General features: G+C 45.2%; 1 protein-coding gene across 1 annotated transcript in view; it reads left to right on the forward strand.

Annotated features, from left to right (window-relative positions):
- Positions 1 to 23,001, forward strand: part of Pebp4 (phosphatidylethanolamine binding protein 4) — a 206,780-nt gene that overhangs the window by 99,442 nt on the left and 84,337 nt on the right. The window contains exon 3 of the mRNA XM_021651211.2: positions 11,735 to 11,833. Coding sequence (XP_021506886.1) covers positions 11,735 to 11,833 — 99 coding nt within the window. The remainder of the gene's footprint in view (positions 1 to 11,734; positions 11,834 to 23,001) is intronic.

Here is a 23,001-nt window from a genome sequence, read left to right on the forward strand (position 1 = left end):
CACAACCTGGGAAGAGGGCATCTCACTGTGGAATTGCCTCCATCAGATTGGCCTTGGAGCTTTTGGAGGCAGGGGGGCGCAGTATTTCCTTATCTGCTAACTGATGAAAGAGAGCCCAGCTCACTGTAGGTAGACCTGGGCCTTATGAGAGAGGTAGCTGAGCAAGCCAGTAAGCAGTATTCCTCCATGCTTTTCTGCCTTAAGCTGCTTCCTTGAGTCTCTGCCTTGGCTCTCTTCGGTGATCTCCACTGTAACCTGCAAACCGCATAAACCCTTTCCTCCCCAAGTCAATTTTATCACAGGCATCAAATATGAACCAGAATAATGGTGCCATGGAGAGAGTGGCTCAGCCTTAGAAGGGAGGTGGTTGAGGTTGTGAGCCTCAGCGAGGTCAGTTTGTCTTTGAAGAATGTGCTCTGTTTGAGAAATGGCCAATTCTAGCCAAAACTGTCCCTCCAGGTCAGCAAGACGTCAAAGCACCAGAAAATAAAAGACATGATTAAAATGGGCATCTTCTTTTCAGTATTTCTAGGAACTCATGACTGTTCTACTGGCTACTGAAGCCTGGTCATAGGCTGTCCTAGGATTATTATTTTTTTTTTCATCCCGTTTCTCTTTCTGGGGAGGAAGACTCCGTATAAATGGTCAGATGGAAGGGAGGGGCCTTGGAGACTCTCATGTTGGTGTTCATATTGGGATAGCACCACACTCAGCCTGGACGGGCCTCTGTGTTAGTCAGCCTGGGCCGTGTATTATTATTTTATGACCAAAAATACCTGGCAGAAGTGACCCAAGGGAGGAAAGGTTTCTTTTGTCTCACAGTTTCAGTCCACTGTGTTGGGGAAGGCAGGGCAGAGAGGCTCCCTCCATGGTGGTGGCAGCATGTGGCAGAGGCTCTTTACATTTTAGTAGATCAATAAGCAGACATTAAGTCAGGGCCAGGGTGGCATATAACCTTCAAAGTCACAGTGCTCGACTGCCCAGGCCCCACTTCTCACATTCTCCAGAGCGTCCGAAAATATTTTTTCATGCTAGGATCTAAGTGCTCTACACAGGCCTCTGTAGCAATTAATCCATCAGCTGGGCAGCTCACACAAGAAACATATATTCTCACAGATCTTTAGGCTAGAAGTCCAAGTTCAATTCACATGCAGATTCGGTACCTGGAAACGGCCCACTTCTTGATTTGTAGGCAAGATAGATGGCAGAGGTTGAAGAATAAGCTCTTATGGGTCTTTTATAATGACAATATTCTCCCCATCAGGACTCTGCCCTTGCCAGCCAACCACCTCTTCAAAGTTCTCACATCCAATACCGATCTGTTGGGGATTAGGGCTTCCAAGTATGACGTCATCTTGATTCGTCCAACCACACCGCAAGCAAGGCCTATATCTCAGCTTACGCTGTGGAGAAGTCAAGGAGGGAACTTCAACCAGCTGGTCACATCACATTCACAGGAAAGAGCCAAGGGAAATGGATGTCATCATGCTCACTTGTTTACTTGCTTGCTTGTGTTCTTCTTGATTTCCCTTCCCTTACACAATCCAGGATCTCCTGCCTAGGGAATGGTGCTGCCCATGGTGGGCTGCCCATGGTGGGCTAGGTCTTCCCATGCCAATCAACTTAATACAATCACCCCACAGACATACTCACAGACCAACCGAATGCAGGCAGCCCCTCATTTAGAGTCTCTTCCGGGGTGGTTCTAGGTCGTGTCAAGTTTAGCACAGATAACCGCGCCACCATCCTAGACAGAAATCCTTCTCCAGGCATCTCCGCCAAGACGTGCGCAACTGTTCACGTCAGCATCACCAGCGCTAAACAAAACAAGCCAAGCGTCCCTTAACCAGATAAGCAAAATGCCTCCACATGCAGTAAGATGCTCTTCAGGGGCGGGGGGGAGTGAATAACTGACGCACATGGATATGTGGTGCCATGTGGAAGAACTTCCAAGAACGATGCCAAGGAAGAGAAGCTACGCACACAAGACCACACGTGACACGCTTCCATTCATATGGAATGCTCGGGAAAGGCGAAAGAAGATTGGGAATGCAGAAAACCAATCAGATCTGGGGAAGGAAATGGGAATGCCTGTCAGTGGGCACAAGGTCATCTGGGAGACGAAAATGGTCACAGTGTGGCTTATGGGATGGGTCTACAGACGTTGTGCAATGACAAGAAAAAATTGCTGAATTATATATTGAAAGGAGTGGGCTTGTGATAGGTCAGTTATACCCAGATAGCCACATTTTAAGAATTCATCCAGGTGATGGGGATGTGGCTCGGTGAAGAGAGGGTCTGCCTAGCATGCGTGATGCCCCGGGTCCACCTCCAGCAGGGCTGGTCATACGCTCCAGAAATCTTAGCTCTCAGGAAGCAGAGGCAGGAGAAGCAGAAGTTCAAAGTCAGCTTCGGCTCTGTAGGAAGAGAGGCTACATGAGACCCTGCCTCAAAATAAGAAAAACAACCAACCAAACAGTAACAACACAACCCATATCTGGCCAAGTTAAGGTTTAATTATGCTCCTAAGTCATCAGCATGACCCTGGAGTTCTGGGCTCCATCACCTGGATCCCCAGCACCCTGTGCGTTCTCTGCTCTGTAACAAGGTTTGACACTCAAATTTTTTTGTTGTTTTTTTTTAATTTTTAAATTTTTATTTATTTTTTTATTAATTACAGTTTATTCACTTTGTATCCCAGCTGTAGCCCCCTCTCTCTTCTCCTCCCATGCCCCTCCCCCAGTCCAATGATGGGGGGGTCCTTCTCCCCTTCCATCTGACCCTAGCCTATGAAGTCTCATCAGAACTGGCTGCATTGTGTAATTTTTTTAATTTTAATTTTAAATTTTTATTTTTTTAAATTTTTATTAATTACTTGACTCATATTTTATCATTAAAAAAATAAAAAAAAAGAAGTACACATCCCCTAACCTCTCTACCACTAGGGCATCCTTTAACTACTCTTAGCCTGAGTGAAGAATAGCCTGAAGACTGGCCTCTCTCCGCATCTTCCACTTTGTTATAGTCAAAGTCTAGTTTTACCAGTTTTATGTCTAGTTTTATGTCCACAACAGCTCAAAAGGCCAAATGACAGAATAACAATAGAAGCCTCTTTGCCAGCTCCATCCCATCTTCTCCAACACTGCCATCATCCACAGCCTTTGCTAATTATTTCAAACATGTTGCTGTAGTTTGTGAATGAGAAAAGTCCCCCATAGTCTTGGACAACTGAACCCCAGTTGGTGGCACCTACTGGGAGAGATTCAGGTGGTACAGCCTCGATGGAGGCAACATGTCACTGGGGCAGACTTTTGAGTTCTCAGTTTACTGCCGCTGCTACCATGTCTGATGGCTGTTGCCGACTCCACATCATGAGGGACTCTTTTCCCTCTGGAACCATAAGCCCAAATAAACTCCCCCTTCGATAAGCTTCCTTGGTCATGGTGTTTTATCATAGCAATAGAAAAGTCACTAACGCAGTTTGTTTATGCAAATGCAAGCACATTTGAAGAAATGGTTTATCTTGTAGCACAAAAGTAAGATACTAGATGGACGGCCCCTCATCTTGCTTGTCCTGCTTCATCCATCCTGGGGAGCTTTCCAAAGCACACATGTAAGAAAGCAGGCTGAGAAAATATGGGGCGCAAATCAGTTAGCAGCACCTCACCATGACCTCTGCATCAGCTCCAGCCTCCAAGCTCCTGCCCTGCTTGAGTTCCTGTCCTCCAGCAGGACTATCAATCACGTCTTTGATGATATCATATGGAACTGTGAGCAAAATAAACCTTTCCTGCCTGTGGTCATGGCGTTTCATCACAGAAACAGTAACCCTAACCAAGGCATGTGTCTTAGTTCAGAAGGCAGCCAGAAAGCAACTGGGGTCTAACCAGGACCTCATGAGAATTACATTAATCCCTCCTACGTGATTAATGGCCCTTACTTCTAGTGGCCCAAGGACCACAGTACCATCACAGTGAGGGCCAAGATGGAAACCTATAAGGTCTTGGGCAGTGACTCATAAACAACAGTCGTCATCTGGGACCCCTAGCAGATGACCAGCCTGGAGAGGGCCGTGCAATACAGTCTCACTCAGAAAGACTCTTAGAGCTCTAAGCAGGGAGCATAGGAGAGCAGCCGTAGGGACAGGGATAAGGATGGAAGGGAAACCCGCTCCAGGCAAGAATGTTCCTGGGTGCCTATTTGAAGAAGGAGGGTGCCTGTTTGAAAACAGGAAAGATTCTCTACCTTTGTACAGTGGCTTTATTTTCTTGTAAGTCTAAATCTTTTATCGTAAGCACAAAAGCATGTTTGTTTTTGTTTGTTTGTTTGGCTCAGAAACTCTAGAAAATATAGAAAAAAAATAAAAAGGGGAAAAGATTCTGAATTATCCCACCCCTAAGAGGGCTGTCAGTCACATACATTTACACTTCTTGTTTTTCTAGTTTTGTTTGTTTGTTTTTTCGTGAATGGTGGTGGTGTTTGAACTGCCGCCCGTTATCTCATATGTTGTAATGCCTGGCACCCAGCTGGTGGCGCTGTTTTGGAAGACTGTGAAACCTTGAGGAAGTGGTGCCGCGCTGGAGGAAGAGGGTCACGTTGAGGGTTCAAAGTCTGGCCTCAGCTTCCGGCGGCTCTGTGGCGGTGGTGGATGCCGCGTGACCGGCTGCCTCCTGCTTCTGCTTGGTGTGATGGATGGACCGACTCCCCTTAAATTCTTATCCCAATTAAGCCCTTCCTCCCTTGAGTCTTTTGTAAGGCATTTGTCACAGTGGGTAACTGTGGGACTAGCTGGGAATACAGAGGGTACCCAAAGAGAGCGTGTGTGCATCTGTGCCAGATGCTCTGTGCTTGTCTTCCTCTTTATGAGAACAATGAACTTGTAGGGTTCATTAGGTTTTCTAACTTATCCTTTGGTTTTACATATTTTAAAACTCTGGGGAAATATTAAAAACATACATTATTTTTTTTAGACAAAGATGGGATTTGATTTTATATTTTTGCTTGCATCTCACTGTCAGTGAAATTCAACCAATTGTTCCTGCATGTATCGATCACGTGGGTTTCTTACTTTTAAAACTGACTTTTTGTATTGTCTCTTCTCCTAGATTACTAATCCTTTTCTCTCTCTCTCTCTCTCTCTCTCTCTCTCTCTCTCTCTTTCCTTTGGTTTTTCAGGATGGGGTTTCTCTGTGTAGTCCTGTCTGTCCTGGAACTCTCACGGTAGACCAGGCTGGCCTTGAACTCACAGAGATCCACCTGCCTCTGCCTCCCGAGTGCTGAAATCGAACGCGTGCACCGCCATGCTCGCTCCTTGTCCTTTTCTTATTGATTCAAAAGAGTACTTTATATATTGAGAATATTGTCTTTTTTTCATAGATCTTCTATCTCCCCTCAATTTGTTGTCTTTGATTTTAATTTTACATTTTCTTGCCATATAAAAGACTTTAAAATATATCCAGTCAGATTATATCAATCTTTTCTTTCATGCCATTTACTGTTAACAGTTTGGTATGTATTTCTCCAGACATTTTCTGTGCATATGGAGATATATCTATAAATATATATATATAGCTAGATATATAAAGTTTTTCTGCACATTTAAGATGTCATACACACTGCTCTTCAACTTGCTTATTTCACATTAGTAATATAAAGATCTCACTCCGGTAGTGTGTTCTGATCCATGAATTCAACGTTCTGTTATTAAACCAGCTTTCAGGCGTAGTCTTTTTTCACTTTCATATCTACATATGTCAGTTTTCTGATGTCTGAAAGAAATAGAGACCTCAATTTATCTGCCCAATGTAATGAGCCAGTTAACCTTGTGCTGTCTAATTTTAGCTGTTAACACAACACGGAAACACCCAAGAGGAGTTTCGGTGAGGAACTGTTGGTCTGTGGGCATGTCTGCGGGGGATTGTCTTGACTGATGACTGAGGTGGAAGGATCTATTCGGAATGTGGGTGACACCATCCCATGGTCTGGCCCTTCACTGTTTAAGACAGTGACACGCTATCTTAGCAGAAGCAGCAATCGAGGGTAGCTGTGTCCTCACCTGTGTCCTCTCTATGCTCTTGACTGTTGATGCCGCATGCCAAGCAGCTTGAATTCCTTAGCCCTGACTTCCTTAAAACAATGGCCTGTACCCTGGAAGCCAAATAAATCCCTTCATCCTTTATGTTGCTTTTGTTTGGGGAGTTTTATCAAAGCAACAGAAACGAAGCTGTGACATCACCATAGTATGTATATAAATATAAATTATATATATATATATATATATATGAATTTTAAATTTGTTTTTTTTTTTCATAAGACAAGGTCTTGCTATGTAGCCTTGGCTGGAACTCAATATATAGACAAAGTTGAACTCAATATATAGACAAAGTTGGCCTTGGACCCATAGAAATCTGCTTTCTTCTGACTCCAGAGTGCTGAGATGGAAGGTGTGTACCACCACACCTGACTCCCATAGAATTAATAAAAATATCCCACCCTTACCATTATGACTTGACCACAACTCTGTCATATCTTAAATATCACATGTTAAATAAAATATCACTATGTATATGTTAAATATATATACATTGAAACTTGAGTTTCTCCCTAGATTCTCTATTGTGTTTCTTGTACCTGTCGTCTCCCAGTACCATGTTGTTCTAACTATTTTAGCTTTGTAATATATTTGTATGTCTTCAAAGTCAATACCATCCCCTTTTCATCTTTTTCAGTGCTGCCTTTCACAATTTTTTTCTTTTAATTTCTTGTTTCTTAAATGTGATTATAAGTCTTAATATCATGTATGAAGTTTGCAAAATATTTACTTAAGATTTTAGTTAGAATTATGGCTATATTAATGAATTAATTAAAGCTTTTTTGAAGTTTTGAAAAACACTTATTTCAGTTTAAAAGCAGAATGTGTCTCTCCATCTAGTCAAATTTGTGTTGTTTTTTAAATAAGTCATACATTTTTTATCATGGTTATTCCAAGATAGTTTAGATTTTTATTACGGCTGTAAATGGGGCTTAATTGGATTTAAAAGTACATTTCATAATTATTATTAGTATGCAGAAAAGCAACAGCTCTGTGTGTTTTACTATCAGTTTACTTTTTTATTGATTTAGTTATTTTCAAGGTTTCTGAAAAGGGATTCTCATGTAGACTATCTTTTCATTTGGGAAAAAAAAGGGAAAAGTGGAAAGTTAGTGGCTTTATTTCTTCTTTTGCTGTAGTTGTGTCTTTTGTTTGTTTGTTTGTTTGTTTTCCCTTATTGCTCAGCTAGAAACAGTTCTGGGAGGCACCAAACACACAGGCTCCTCCTTCCAGACCTCCACCAGGATCATACATGTACCCTGGTCCTCTTACCTTTCAACCTTTCTTCCCCGAGTCCTTGGAGACTTGTATGACTTTGTCCTCAAATTCTCAGATTTAGTCTTCTCCAGTGCCTGGATGTGTGGCTCATTGTTCCTTTTAGATTTTAACAGTCAGCAATCAGTGTTTTTTTTTTTTTTTGTTTGTTTGTTTGTTTGTTTTTAATCTCTGTCTTGTCTTTAGAAAATAAAGAGTAGTCCCAATGCCACTTCCATGGTCACTGTGGGCTCTCATCTCCCTAGTGCCACTCTGCCCCATTTCCATCCTCTCAGGGTCCACAGCTCTGTGACTCCCAGACTTTAGACTAACTCCCTTCTGCTGTCTTATCTCCACACTACCTTGAGTTCCAGGGTTCTTCCTTTTATTCTCCATGAGTTATCCCTGGATGGGCTTTGCTACCCCCAGATACATGCCAGCCTTCCAAATCTTGGGAAATGCATGAGAACGCCGTCTCTGCCTGTACTTTCCAACACCCCGCTTATCTGCTCATTGTCTTCCAGCTCAGCTTGGCACAATCTGCCCAGGACAGAATTACGGACTCACTCTGGACTTGTCTCTCACTTTCCAAGCAGCCCCTTGTCTTCACACACAGTATTTGCTTTGCCTAGAAAGAGATTTCTCTCATCTTTCACTTGCTTATCCTTCAAGATCAAACTCAAACATATATTTCTAACAGAACAATTCAGACTGCCCTCCTCGACATTCCCTCAGCACTTCATAAATGCTTCTCTGCTGGAATTCTTGGAACACTGTGGAGCAGTTATGTCTGTGTCCAGATCAGGAGAACGGTCAAGATGCCTGTGCCTCTCTCCCAACCTTACTTTTTCCAGTAGGTCACTAGCCTAAGCCTCCACCTGAGTTAAGCCTAATTACTGCAATTAACTAGCTTGCCACTGTAGAATATAATCCTATTGGACACTGGAAGAAGGAGAAAAGAGGAAACAGGACAGGAGCCTACCACAGAGGGCCTCTGAAAGACTCTACCCAGCAAGGTATCATAGCAGACGCTGAGACTCATAACCAAACTCTGGACTGAGTGCAGGGAATCTTATGGAAGAAAGGGGAGACAGTAAGACCTGGAGAGGTCAGGAGCTCCACAGAAGAGAAACAGTACCAAAATATCTGACACAGGCATCTTTTCTGAGACTGATACTCCAACCGAGGACCATGCATGGAGATAACCTAGAACCCCTGCTCAGATGTAGCCCATAGCAGCTCAGTATCCAAGTGAGTTCCCTAGTAATGGGAACAGGGACTGTCTCTGACATAAATTCAGTGGCTGGCTCTTTGACCACCACCCCCTGAGCAGGGAGCAGCCTTGTCAGGCCACAGAGGAGGACAATGCAGCCAGTCCTGATGAGACCTGATAAGCTAGGGTGAGATGGAAGGGGAGGAGGACCTCCCCTATCAGTGGACTTGGGGAGGGGCTTGGGAGGAGATGAGGGAGGGATGGGGGCATTGGAAGAGCAGGAGGGAGGGGGCTATAGCTGGGATACAAAGTGACTAAACTGTAATTAATATAAAAAATTTAAAAAGATTATAGTCCTATATTTCTCCCTATCCCCAAATTACCCATAATTCCTTCCTCCTAATAACCTTGCCTCTAAATCAGAAAAAGCCACAAGCAATGAGAAGATACAGCCAGGGTTCCTTACTGTTGCATCTTCCATTTCTTCATTTGTCCCTGATCTTAACAAACGCCCAGTTTCTGGTTTCTTCTGAATCCTGTCTTACTAGAGACATGGTTTTCATGATCATCCCCCTTCTCTCTGCCATCTGTACCCTCTTTTCTACTAGATGATCCCAACTGGTTTGCAAGCATTCCTGTGTATCATCCATCAAAAAAGAAAATAAAAAAATCCCTTGACTCTCTCTTCCCTAGTGGAAGCCACCCCATATCTCAACCATTCTCCATGTCATCTTTTTTAAAAAAAATGTTATTATAATTTATCCCAGCTGTAGCCTCCTCCCTCCTCCCCTCCCAACCCCACCCTCCCTCCCTCTTCACTTCCCATGCCCCTCCTCTAGTCCAATGATAGGGGAGGTCTTCCTCCCCTTCCCTCTGACCCCAGCCTATCAGGTCTCATCAGGACTGGCTGCATTGTCCTCCTCTGTGGCCTGGTAAGGCTGCCCCTCCCCCGCCAACCCTCAAGGGGAGGTGATCAAAGAGCCAGCCACTGAGTTCATGGCAGAGACAGTCACTGTTCCCCTTACTAGAGAACCCACTTGGACAATGAGCTGCCATGGGCTACATCTTAGCAGGGATTCTAGGTTGTCTCCATGCATAGTCCTTGGTTGGAGTATCAGTCTCAGAAAAGACCCCTGGGCTCAGATTTGTTGGTTCTGTTGTTCTCCTTGTGAAGCTCCTGTCCCCTCCAGGTCTTTCTCTCTCCCCCTTCTTTCATAAGATTTCCTGTGCTCTGCTCAAAGTTTGGCTATAAGTCTCAGCTTTGATACCCTGCTGGGTAGAGTCTTTCAGAGGCCCTCTGTGGTAGGCTCCTGTCCTTTTCCATCTTTAACAGCATCTTCAATTCCTTATGACCCATGTCTTCTCAGCCATTTCCACTCCTTCTAACTCCACCCAGACAGGTCTTATCATCACCTGCTCTCCAGGTCTCACCTCCTTGGCCTCCCTCTGTTTCCTTTGCCAGATTTCGTCCTCAGTGTTTGTATGGTCCAGAGCTCAGTCATCAGCCCTCTTTTCTCCTGTGTCCACTCTCTCATTGTTATGTGCTTACAGACTCCATCTCTGTGGCTCACAAATGAACATACACTTCTTTTACTGTGGTTAACCTTGCCCTCCAGATTCTGAGATGCAGATTTAGGTTGTGTTCTCTCCCACCTTTCAAACATATCAGTTCTGAAACAGAAAGCCAAACATTCTCCCCTCCTAATCTCTGTGTGTTCATTGGCCCAGTTGCTGGCCAAGCACGGTGGCCCACACCTGTAATCCCAACACTCAGTGGCAAGAGCAAGAGGACTGTGAGTTCAAAGCCAGCTTGGGCTACCCAGCATGACCCTGTCTCAAGGACAGAACAAAACCAACAAATTGCCCAGGTTCTTAAGCCAAAAATGAGAAGTCACTCCCAATTTTCTTTCTCCCACCCCCTGTTCTCTGCTTTACTATCCATTCCATTAGCCAGTCCTGTGGAGTCTACCTGAAAATGCTTCTCTAAGCCACCTACTGGTTTCTGGTTCCATCTCTACTATTGTCATTCAAGATACTATCATCCTTTCCCAGCTTCTTGCTGCCTCTTTTCTCTCCTGCTTCACCTTCTTTGCCTGGCTGCCCAACTGACCTCCCAAAAAACATAAAACAAGGCATAATGCTGTCCTGAGTGATCCTGCTGTACTTAGAGTCAAATTTCACTCCTCACCCAGGCCTAGAAAATCTTCTGCATCTCCCCACTGCCACCTTCCACTCATCATGTCCACTCTTCCCTTTGTCTGCCCTTGTTCAGGCCACAAGAGTTCTTTTCAACAAATCCACCAGGAAAAGCCTTAGCATATTCTCTCTCTCTCCCTCTCCCTCCTTCCGTCCTTTCCTCTCTCTCCCTCCCTCCCTTCCTCCTTCCCTCCCTTCTTTCCCTCCCCCACTTCTGCCTATGCCTCCTCAGCTCACCCTGTTGCACTTTCAACCAAGCACTGGTCGCAACTGAATGTGTCCCTTCCTCTTATTACCCATATCTTAAAACAAGTTTCCTGGGCATGTGTATGTTAGTATGTTGTGTTCTAAAGCCCAGAGTAGTTTCCAGGACACAGGTGTTCAGCTACTGATTGTTGGAAGCTCCCCAGTGGCTCTGACACCAAGCAAGCTCTCACTGGCTTGTTGGGTGAGCAGTATCTGAAAGTGTACTGGAAGCTCCTGGAGGGCTGACACCGTGCTGTAGGTTTTCCTGTTTCCTTCCAAGTACCTAGCATAATGGCACGAACCCAAAACCCCCACCACCAGGTTCTTAGGAAAATCTTGTTGGCTTTATTTCTTCATCAAGGCCAAGAGTCCTATAGACTAGCTCACAGACTTCTTCATCTTTCTTTCTTTCTTTTTTTTTTTTTTTTGAGACAGGGTAGCCTTGGCTGTCCTGGACTCACTTTGTAGACCAGGCTGGCCTCAGACTCACAGAGATCTACCTCCCTCTGCCTCCCTGAGTGCTGGGATTACAGGCATGCACCACCATGCCTGGCTAGACTGGATCTTTCTGAGAATAAGCATGCAACACGAGGGAAATAACAAAGCAAGTCGGATGGAGTAGGCACTGGCTGCATCCTCAGCTGGGAAGGGGGAGTTAAATCTTCCCCTAATAGATATTCTCCTATTAAATGCCAGCCACGGTGTCACATCACTTCTTGATGCATGTGTTACAGGATAAATCGTACGTGCTGGTGATGGTGGATCCGGATGCGCCCAGCAGGAATGAGCCCACCATGAAATACTGGAGACACTGGGTGGTGTCCGACATCATAGTAAGGAGACAAAGGGGTGTTTTCAACTCAAACTTGACAAGAAATTGTTTGGGATTGTAGCTGGGAGGCCATCATACTGTTTTCATTCCGTAGAGTTAGCATTCATTCAGGAGAGTTAGAGAGGAGGGCGACGGGGGCCTTCTGGGTCAGATTCGCAAAGTGTCTAAGAATTTAAAACAACACATCTAAACCTGAGCTGTGGTGGGCTGGATAAGAGCAGTGGAAAACTCCAATTCTGTGCACCTGCTGTTCCTTATGATAGAGGTCTCCTCTTCGATGTTGATTGCAAGGCATCAATGACCGAGGAACTGACTTGCAGAACTTATGGAAGTCCACAAGCACATCACTGTGGATTTGGTGGGGTGGTCCCTAGTTCTGTTGGAAGGAGTGAAGAGCATTTGATGGGCCTTCCCACTGCTGTATGAGGGGCGCAGTAGATGCAGGGCGAGTTCCCTCTTTATACAGAAATAAGCAGCTGCCTGTAAGTTTGTTTCATGATGGCTGGGGAGAAGCCTAGCCTGCCCTTTTCAGAGTATGCCCAAAGATCACACTGTATCAACACATGAGCGTTAGATCTTCAGGCTTGAACTGATTTGATCTCATGTCTCATCAAGTGGCCTTTCAAAGATATTGCTGTCCTAATAGACAGTACAGTCAACTTTCAATGTCCCCAGGAACACCCCCCCCCAGGAGTCTCTTATATAAAAGTGTTTGAATCAAGCCTATAAGCATCTTCTCACATACTCTAAATCAGGTCTAGAGGATTATCACACCCAATATAGTGTAAATGCTACATAAATAGCTTGTTGTACTGTATTGTTTAGGGAATTGGTGACAGGGAGAAAAATGCCCACCCATGCTCACAAACATAATTTTCTCTCTACATATATTTTCTTCAATCTGCTTTTGGTTGACTCTGAGGACATGGAACCCACAGATACCAGAGGCCCAACTGTATACATCGCACATTTGTTTCCAAATCCTGTTCAATCATGATATCTGGTAGTCATGAGCAGCCTGGCAGTATACTTTGGAGAAATCCACACCAGCTCATAGCCTTCAGGATCAGTGCCCAGACAACCTACAAGTAGCGTTTGCAAAGAATGTACAAAGCCCTTTGCTCTACAAGATTAATAGAAACTAGCAAAGCGAAGCTTGAATGTGCTGTGACTTAAGAGATGGTTCCAGACCAGGCATTCCCTGTTTCTCTGCCAAGTGTGGCCCACACTCTTTGACACTCTGTGGCCACCCTGACAAAGGCTAGTGAAGAGCAAAGGCTAGTGTCTTGACTGCTAGAGCCATGGGCAGAAGAAAGAACATCAATTTAACAAGGGAGGACTCACACACCAGAGTGGGCAGGGAAGGGAGAGTTACCCTCAGCAATGAACCATGTCCCAGCACCAGGATGCTTTGTGGGAATCAAGGGGATAGCTTTCTCAGGAGCTGCCTAGCTATTGCCCTGATGAGGCTTCTTGACCTGCAGTGGAGCCAGATTCCTGGTTACCAGCGCTTCTCCTTGAGCAGGCTGTGGGAGAAATTGGCAGTTAACTAAGAGAGAGGGCTGAGGGAGGGTCCTGGTATGTGGCAGGGACGAGCTGGGATGCCCGTCAGATTGGTCTCCATCTAGAGCATTGTTGTTTTCCAGACTTGGGTAAAGCTCTTGGGGTGGAAGTTCAAGAAAGGATTTTCACCAGAAGGTCACACTTATAGCCTCCCTCCAAACACACACACACACACACACACACACACACACACACACACACACACACACAGGCACGCATGCATGCATGCATACACAACTCCCTGTGAGAAGGTTCCGGTTGGGATTCTCAGGCCAGAGGAAAAAGCTACGTGGGTAGAATGGTTTCCCAGCTGAGTAGCCCTGATACTGTGACATAGCTTCCATTGATGTCTGACACTCCCTCTCCACCCACTCCCATCACCCTGATACTTACTTGGGACATATTTCTCACACCAGCTCTGTGCTGTGAACAAGGATTTAGCCCCAGAAGGCTTGCTCAGAGACACAGCAGGTGGCAGGTGACATGTGGCAGCTGTCAGGCAAGGCTGCTAAGCCACAGAGCTTAAGCAAAGCCACCTGCCAGGGCATGGCCCTCACTTCCCCTTTGCCCAGTAGAGGCTCAGGTTTCTGTCACATCACCACCCACTTTCCCTCCTCTGGGTGCCCGGCAGGAAGCTGTGGATTTCCCTCATGGAGTCACTTGGCCTTGCCACCTGCCTTCGTGTTCTGATAGCCAGAAAGGTGGCATCAGCCAAGTGGGTTCACGTCTTAGGTCCCGGAGCTCTGTCAAAGGCAGAAGGGTAGAAGGTGGGGGTTCTGGCCAAGCCTAAGAGCCAGTTCTCTAACTTGGAGTTCACACGGAAGGGTAGGCTGATGCCTTGGAAGAACATAAATTCTCGGGTCCGCCTCGCCATAGAACTTATGATCTCCACAAACTTGGGTATGGAGGGGCCCGTTACCTGGCAACTGAAAGTCCAAGGGGACAGAGACAGCCTGGTCACTGTCCTGATGAAGCTGAAATTTCTTGGAGCAATAACTAAGCCAGCCTCTGTGGTGCCACAGAATTCTCCAGCTGTGCTGTGGAAGAGCTTTGCAGACATACAGATGACATGGTCTCCACCTTGACCAAGCAGTTCAGAGGAACTCACAGGGCGGGGAAGACAGCAGTGCTCAGGGCCGGGATGGTTGACTAACATCATCTATTTCTAGGGCTGTGTTCAGGTAAAAGTGCTTTGGGAATCGTTGAAACCTCAGTTGTTTTGAGAGCCAGCATTGACCCATTGAGGGATGGGAAAGCAGGGCCTGAGGAGGTTCAGCGACATCCTCCACAGACTGCCGCTGCAGACTCCAAATCAATCATACCTTGCTATACTGCTGTGGTGGTCCCACCATCTCCATCAGCTTCCTTGTGTCCCAGCAACCATCATACTCCCTCTGTAAGATGAAAATGGTCTCCGTGCCACGTTTCCATGATTACAGCTCCCTCCTGGGTTTTGAATACAGGCTTGCAGGGCACAGTGCCCAGGGAAGGCTACCTTGGCATATAAAGCACACTGGCCTGTATTGTAGACCCCATAAAAGTACACCCCACACACCACCAACACCTACCCAACTACACCCAAACACACTCATCAGTAAGGCATGCAGTAAGGTCACTGCAAACAGAGCAACAGTGTGGCCCCTGTGATTAACGGACAAAGAAAGAAACTTTGAGGCACTTAATCTGGCATGGCATCAGGCAGCCAGCTCTAACTGGACAGCAGGCTACGGCATGGCCACAGAAGCCCTTCGGTGGAGATAATATTTTGAAAGGTTATCCATACTAGGACAGTATAGAAAGCAGTTCTTAGGAGCCATGGGAACACCTGTAGCCACCCCTGCTCCCACCCTAAACACACACACCCTAACGTCAGGCTCACAGGGTCCAGATAGACGACGATAAGGTTGTAGGCACCTGGACATCTTAGATAGAGAGCAGGAGGCAGAAAGATGCCCAGAAAGAGAGTCAGTCCTAGTGAAGTGGTTAAGACCAATGACTGTAGAGTCCATCTGTTCTGGTTCAAATCCCAAACTCACCGCTTTTAGCTGAATGGTCTTGGGCTAGTTGCTCAGCTTCTTCAGGTCTGAATGTGCTCACCTGAAAGGTGGAAAATATTTAGAGTCTCTGCCTCACACTGTTGGAAATGGTACTTCTCTGGGTCATTTCAAGTAAAACGCTTATGGCGAAAACCCATAGCATGTAGCTCGCTTTAAACAGTCGGGAGCTACGCTCTTATTGCCATTGCTCAGAGCCAAGTACCTCTCTTGCCACAAATACAAAAAAACAAACAAAAAGCCCACGAAGATGCTGTCCTACACAGGGGAGATATCAGAAGGGTCCAGGAGCAGGCCTGGCTAGAACTTCCATTACTTGTCGGCTCCCATCAGCTCAGCAATGGGAGTAGGTGGAAGCCCCCCAACGTGGCCATGCCAAAGAATGCAGGGGTGCAGACAATACACGGGGTGATCCTTGGACCCTCTCTGAAACTCTCTCTCACCCAGTGAAAGAGCTTTCCAATTGAAGCCGGAAGTGGGGGTGCACACTTGTGATCCCCGAACCCTGGAAGCTGAAGCAGGAAGACCTGGAGCGCTAGGCTAGCTTGGCCTGAGGACTGAGATGCCACTGTAAAAGACAAAGCAACGATTTCTAGCAGCGCACAGTGAGATAGCATCCTCCACCCTGGGCCGCATCCTCCAGTTTCTTTTCAATTCTGCTGAAGCCCAATTGAGATATCAATTAGTCTGTATCATTCACGCCAGGAGAAGAGTTTATTGGCTCCTTGTCTTATTTGTCTCTGAAATTAGCACTCAGGGCTTTTCATGCAGATATTTTCATTAGACTTTTTTTTTAATTGTTAATGGGAATATTAAACATGGGGAGATGGTACATGAATACTTTTCACAAAGAATATCATGATTGGTGACAAAGAATATGAAGAATAATTAAGGAGACAAGAGTACCTTTTTTTTTCTTCCAAAAAAGAAAATCTTCCTAGAAACAGTCAATGATTCAAAAATTTGTCCTGAATGTCTTTTTTGTTTTAAGAAAGGAAAAAGAGCCGCCAAGTTCATGCTTCCTCTTTCATTCGGTGCCCTCAACCTTTGGCAGCCGTAAATGGCAAATGATTCTGAGTTGAATCAAAAGGACCTCTAAGGAGTCATTATTCTGTCTACTTTTCTATAGGGTGGAATTTTTTTTTCTGTAATAAGAGGTTGTGTGTGTGTGTGTGTGTGTGTGTGTGTGTCTTTAAAGGACCTCTAAGTATGTTAGATGAATAAGAGGAATAGAAGACCCAACAAACAGGGCTTACACTGGCTCCCTGCTTTTGACTTCTACATGTGTTTGAGTGACCCACGCTGGGGTTGGGGAGTTCACTCTGTTGACAAAGTACTTGCCTCAGAAACATAAGAGCCTGAGTTCAAGCCCCAGAGCTCATGTGTGAAAAATAAACAGATTAAAACAACAACAACTGGGCTTATACTAGTAACCCCAACACTGGGGAAGCAGAAACAGAAAGACCCCTGGGGCTCTTCTAACCTACTTGGTTAAAGTCCAGGCCAATGAGAAACCTTCTCTCAAACAGAGGATCTGAGAGTGGTGGTGGGGTGGGGGTTGTCCTTTTTCCCCCAAATGCATGCATGCACACATATACATACACACATAGAGTAAATACATTTTGTAAAAAATGTATATTCCAGTGTGCTCCTGAATGATCTCAGACAACTCCCCTGACATCTCTGAGAATTTGGCTTCTCCACTGAAAAAAAACGTTCTTCCCCGGGGCAGGATCGAGGAAGGAGATTAAATACGTAAAGAAGAGAAGCCTTCCTAGAAAGAGGCAGCACAGAAAGTAGCATTCTGTCCTCATTCCTAATAAACCAAGCAGCAGACCCTGTAGAGATTTACATATGTACCTATAAATAATTATGGAATGTGTTGTTTTTTTATAACCAGAACGCAGCTAACAACAAAAAGCAGAATAAATTATCTTTATCAGGACCACCAGTTGAGATGAAGAGGGCAAATTGAAGAGATGGGCTTGATAAGCAGTTCCTTTTTGTTGTTGTTTGCTTCTTTGTTAATGTTTTTGAGGTTGCTGTTTTATTACTGTGTTTGCCTGTCTGTCTCTGTGTGTGTGTCCACCGGTCTGTCTGTATATGTTGTGTGTGCATATGTGAGTGTGTGTGTGTGTGTGTATGTGTGTGTGTAAAGAGAGATAGACAGACAGACAGAGAACTTGCAATTGCAGTTTTCCTACCTCTGTCCCCAGAGTGCTAGATCTACAGGAATGTGCCACCATGCAGTTTTAGGAGCAGTCAGCCTTGTCACCCAGACTCTGGCGATTGCCCTCTGACCTCCCTATGAGATCAGGCCTCTCCCACCCCTAACATCAGGGCAAGGTGCTGGCTTCCTGGTCAGGCTTCTGTGTACTTCTTGGGCAGAGGCTGCAGGCCCTTCCTCCCCAACACTTTCTGCTTTTGTTTTTAACCCCTTGCCAGTTTCTTATCACTCACAGTCCCCTCACTCAACTGTCATTGTCCTACCCCAGAGATGCCTTCACTCCCATTCAAAATAATTTAAATAAAATGTTGCTACAAAGTAGAATATTATCTTTTGATGAATGTTTTTAAAGCCCTTTAGGTTTTCACGGTAATTTGCGGTGTAAAATTATTTGGAGATAAGAGCCAAATTAGCTCTCCTATGCTGAGGTCGCTGTGTCCTGTTATCCATGTGAGCAGTGTTTAAATATAATCAGCCCTTAGACTAATGCAGCATAATTGTTCATTTGAAATAGCTTTTTTTTTTACTCCATTCAATGAGTCATTAAAATATTCAAGGGATAATGCAGTGAATTGGAAATGAATTTATCATATTATCCCATACATACTGCAGTGCTTCAGGTAACTAAGGAGAGGGAGGGAGAGATGGAGGGAGGGAAGGAGAGAGAGAGAGAATGAATGTGCGGCACACAGAAAGGGGGCTTGTGCACATAGGAATATGGTAAAGGTTTTCAGTGGGTTTATGTTAAGTAGAAAAGGGAGGGGAGGAAAAGAAAGAAAATGCCGTTCTTCAATTCTTCAAAGCTCGCTCTTTCTCTCCCTCTCTCTCTCTCTGCACTCCGAGAATCTGCTCTACCACAGCTCCACTGTTAACTTATTTTTATCAAATATGTTTATATCAGAAAGTCGTTATGGAAACCAATTCTGCCATCCAGGAGAATTCCTGGAGCAGGCAGAAAACATTCTCTCTCTCTCTCCCTCTCTCTCTCTCTCTCTCCCTCTCTCTCTCTCTCTCTCTCTCTCTCTCTCTCTCTCTCTCTCTCTCACACACACACACACACACACACACACACATACACAGAGCACATCACAGTCTTGCTCTCCTCCTCCACCAGCGGCTCTGAAGTGCAGGACCTGGTCTTGGCTCTGCTTCTTGGACAGGGCTGTACAATGGACCCAACTATTCACCCACAGTCCCAATCTATTCCTGTCCCAATGTAAGTGACCTGGGCTTGTCACTGTCCCCTGGGCCTCAGTCACCTAGTCTGTGTGTTCTAGTTTCCTTTCAATTACTGTGATAAAGACCATGACTGAAAGCAACTTGTGAAGGCAGGAAAAGGTTTACTTGGCTTATGGGTCACAGTCCATCATCAAGGGAATTGAGGGCAGGTACTGAAGCAGACATCATGAAGAAGTGCAGCCTTCCTGGCTTGCTCTCCACAGCTCACTCAGCCTGCTTTCTTATACCACCTGCCCAGGGATCGCACCACCGCCAATGGGCCAGGCCCTCCTTCATCAATCATTAATCAAGAAAGTGTCCACAGAGACTTATTTACAGGCCAATATGATGGGAGCATCTTCTCAGTTAAGCTCCCTCTTAGGTGACCCTAATTTGTATCAAATGAAAGAAAAACAAAAAACCTAACGAACACATGGTGGCAGGTGCTTCTTAGGTAGAGACAGAAGGGGCTTTGGGAGGAGGGGCCATGGTAGACTCTCTGAATGCTCCTAGGATCTGAGGAAAGGTCCTCATGTTTGCAATGCTGTTGAGAATAAATGAAAGCAAGATGGTAGATACCATATCCAGAATGAGGGGCCTCTGCCCTGGCTAACCTTCCTTAAAATGTTTTGTGACAGCCTCCCCCACCCACCCAAAGCAGCCAGCACCACCACAAGGCTGTCTAGAAATCACCCCAGATCAGCGATCACAAAAGGAGGGGAGAGGGTAGTCTTCTGAGGTGACCCCAGGAAACAGTCAAAGTAGCTATCTTCAAAGATGTGTAGTGACGTCACCAGGAGGCAGGGACCACCCGAGGCCCCCTTTGGGCAACAGAAGGACCCATGGGCAGCGTTTGACAGGAAGCAATTCTTGATACCAGGAGGAACTTTCTAAGAATTTGAACTACCCCAAAACTTTAATGTCTACTGCAAGTGGGAGTGAGGTCCTTGTCACTAGAAGCAACAGTACATGGGTGACCCAGAAAACTGCCCCCTTGGTAAGAGGTAGGGGTCAGTGACTCAGAAGATAACCCCCCCCAAGATTCACAGTAGCATGTTCTACAGAGAGCCTACATTTCCATCAGCAGGATTTAAAAAAAGAATACATAGCCATGGAGAGATGGCTCATTGTTTAAGAGCCCTCGCTGTTCTTTCGGAGGACCTGGGTTTGGTCCCTAACACCAACATGGTGGCTCACAACCACGAGTAACTCCAGTTCCAGGGGATCCAATGTTGTCTTCTGATCTCTGTGAGGCATAAACTTGGTACACAGACATGTGTGCATGCAAAAGATTCACACACATGAAATATTAAAAAAAAAGATAGGTGGGGCCTAGTAGAAAAAGGTTAGGTTGTAGGATTGGGGAAGGCACTAACAATTTCTAAAAATCTAAACATGATGAGACTACTCTCCTATTGGAAGCCATATTTTACCCTCTCCTCAGGCAGGCCCAGGCCCATTTCTGAATATTGCACAGCTTCCTTCTGATCTGTCCCTAAATCTTTCGGTGAACCATTTGCTTTGTCCCTTCATCCTACATGCTCTTCTGTAATCTGCAAATACGAGATACTTTAAGTTCATCAGAACCTTGTAGGCTTACATTTTTCACCAAACCTACTTTATTTAAAGTTCTTAAATACCTTTACCTCCCTTCCACCACCACCTCAACCTTAGGTAGGAGATTAGTAGGGAAAAGGGCTATAGACCTTTCTCATCTACTTCCTGCTGATTAGGGTCCATGAGTCTTTAGGGGATTACCAAACTCAGTCATCAGGATACCAGCAGTCCAGTCCAAAGGCCAACACCAAGCAGCAACATGAAATCGCAAGACTTTGGATTGTCCTGAGAAGTTCTCTAGAACATTTCCCTCTGCAAAGTCGAGTGTCGAAGCACGAAGATCAGCACAGCAATGTTGATCCAAACAGTGATGCCTCACTGTGAGCGGACCTCTCTAAATCTCCTCTCCTCAGAGTCTACCCAGGGATGTTCTCATCTGGCCAAAGTCACCCCCCTTGCATGAGAGAGCTCACAGCAAAGCATCACTGTGCCCTCTCACAAGCCAACCTGGGCAAAAGATCACATGCCCAGCTTGCAGCAAAACATCACACGACAACACTGAGTCTTCAAGGAAACCAGAAACTTCCACCTCAGAACCTCCAGATGAATTACACCTTCGGGGGTCCAGAAAGAGCTAAGATGTGTGACCATAAAGCCTTCTCCAGAAATGGGAAAGGGAAGCGCAGTTTCTTGAACTCAGGCTGGTATCATACCAACCCTCATCAAAAAAGTTGTTTGTAATTTTTATTTATTTCAATATATATATATTGAACATATATATACACACACACACACACACACACACACACACACACACATATATATATATATATATATATATATATATATATATATATATATGTTCACTACATGAGAGCCAGCACCTTCCGAGGCCAGAAGAAGACTGTCAGCTCTGCTGAAAATGGAATTTTTAGGTGGTTGTGAGTTTGTGAGTTGCCTGATGTAGGTGCTGGGAACTGAACCCAAATCCTCTAGAAGAACAGCAAATACTCTTTTTTAGCCACTGAGCCATCATACTAGCCAACCTCATCAAAAATCAAAAAGCGTTCAATAAGCAGACGCTCTGAGAAACTCAACACAAGGGAACCCACATAGGTTCCCTATAAACCAGTCCTCCAGACCATTTGGATGCCTTTATCGGCACATGGTCATGAACAGAAGGGAACCCTAAGCAAGCACAACACATCTTGACTGGAGAAGGCTTAAACCATACCAACCCTGGGAGCCTATGGGAGAAAAGAGGAGACTTGGCTTCAATGCCTGTGGCATGATGTGGGTTTGCGGCTCATTGACAAACCAGTTCTGAAGAGCATTGACAAATAAATGAGCAGTGATTGTGAAGTCACTGGTGACAAGCCATGTAATCCCAGTACGAGCCTTGCCGTATTCTGTATTTTTAGGGAAAACATGCCGCCATATTTAACAGTGATAACACTCACCGTATTAGGTGACACAAAGTTTCAAGAAGTAGTTGTTATGATGAGTAACATAAAATGTTGATTTTGAAAAACAGGAAGTAGGGGCCCTCATTGCAAAAAAAAATTTGAATTTTAATAGGGATTGATATAAAATTCTATATTTAGGCTTCAAATCAGTTTTGCGCATTCAGAGTGGGAAAGATCTGGCATGTCAGAGGTTCATGAAGGAAACGATCAGAAAGAGTTGTTGTTAATTCCGAAGCTAACTTAAATCTGAATTTTCAGATAATAATAGAATGTCAAACCATAATTCAGGAGTTAAGACAGTTAAGCTAATCTTAGGCCACATCAGAAGACAAAGAGCCTTTAGATCACTGAACATGCTCACAACTGGTCTTTCTCTGAACTGGTCAAACCATGACTGTCACTATCCATTCATTCATTCATTCATTCACTCTTCATTCACTCATTCGTTCACTCATTCATTCAGCATGCACTCCACACATCCTGGGTAGCAGGTTCCATTCAGCTCCCTGCAGGCTAATGCAGGCAAATCTCTTCTGCCACAGGGGCCAGGGAAGAAAAATGATGACTGGTACAGAGTGGGAAGTGCTGGGATGGAGTGGAGTCTTGAGTGGGGGGTGAGGAAGAGGACTAGGAGCAGACTCCCCCGAGGTCTGGATCTATGAGCCACGTAGATGCTCACCTTGCCACCAAGGAAAGAGGAAGTGCTCAGGACATAAGGTCAGTGACATGACGAGAGAGGCCATGACAAAATGGAGGCTCTAATGTTCCTTACCACCCAATAGAGCCTCCATGGAAACTACACCCAAACCAGTTAAATCAGTCTTGGAGGGGGCTACAGCACAGGTTTCCACTCATTTTTAAGGCTCCCCAGGTGAGGTAACTGTACAGAGAGCTGATGAGTGGGGGAGAGGTGTTGCCATAGAAGAGATCTCAGGCTTGGGTTATGCAAGATGATTAAGATCCAGTACCTAGTTAACAACATTGTATTAGACACTCAGACCGCAAGCAGGGAGCTCTCACATAAAGTGCTCTCACCACAACAAAGGGAAAAGGAATTAAAAAAAAAATACATACACCGGAATTG

Source organism: Meriones unguiculatus, chromosome 9, assembly GCF_030254825.1.
Source record: "Meriones unguiculatus strain TT.TT164.6M chromosome 9, Bangor_MerUng_6.1, whole genome shotgun sequence".
Classification (NCBI taxonomy): domain Eukaryota; kingdom Metazoa; phylum Chordata; class Mammalia; order Rodentia; family Muridae; genus Meriones; species Meriones unguiculatus.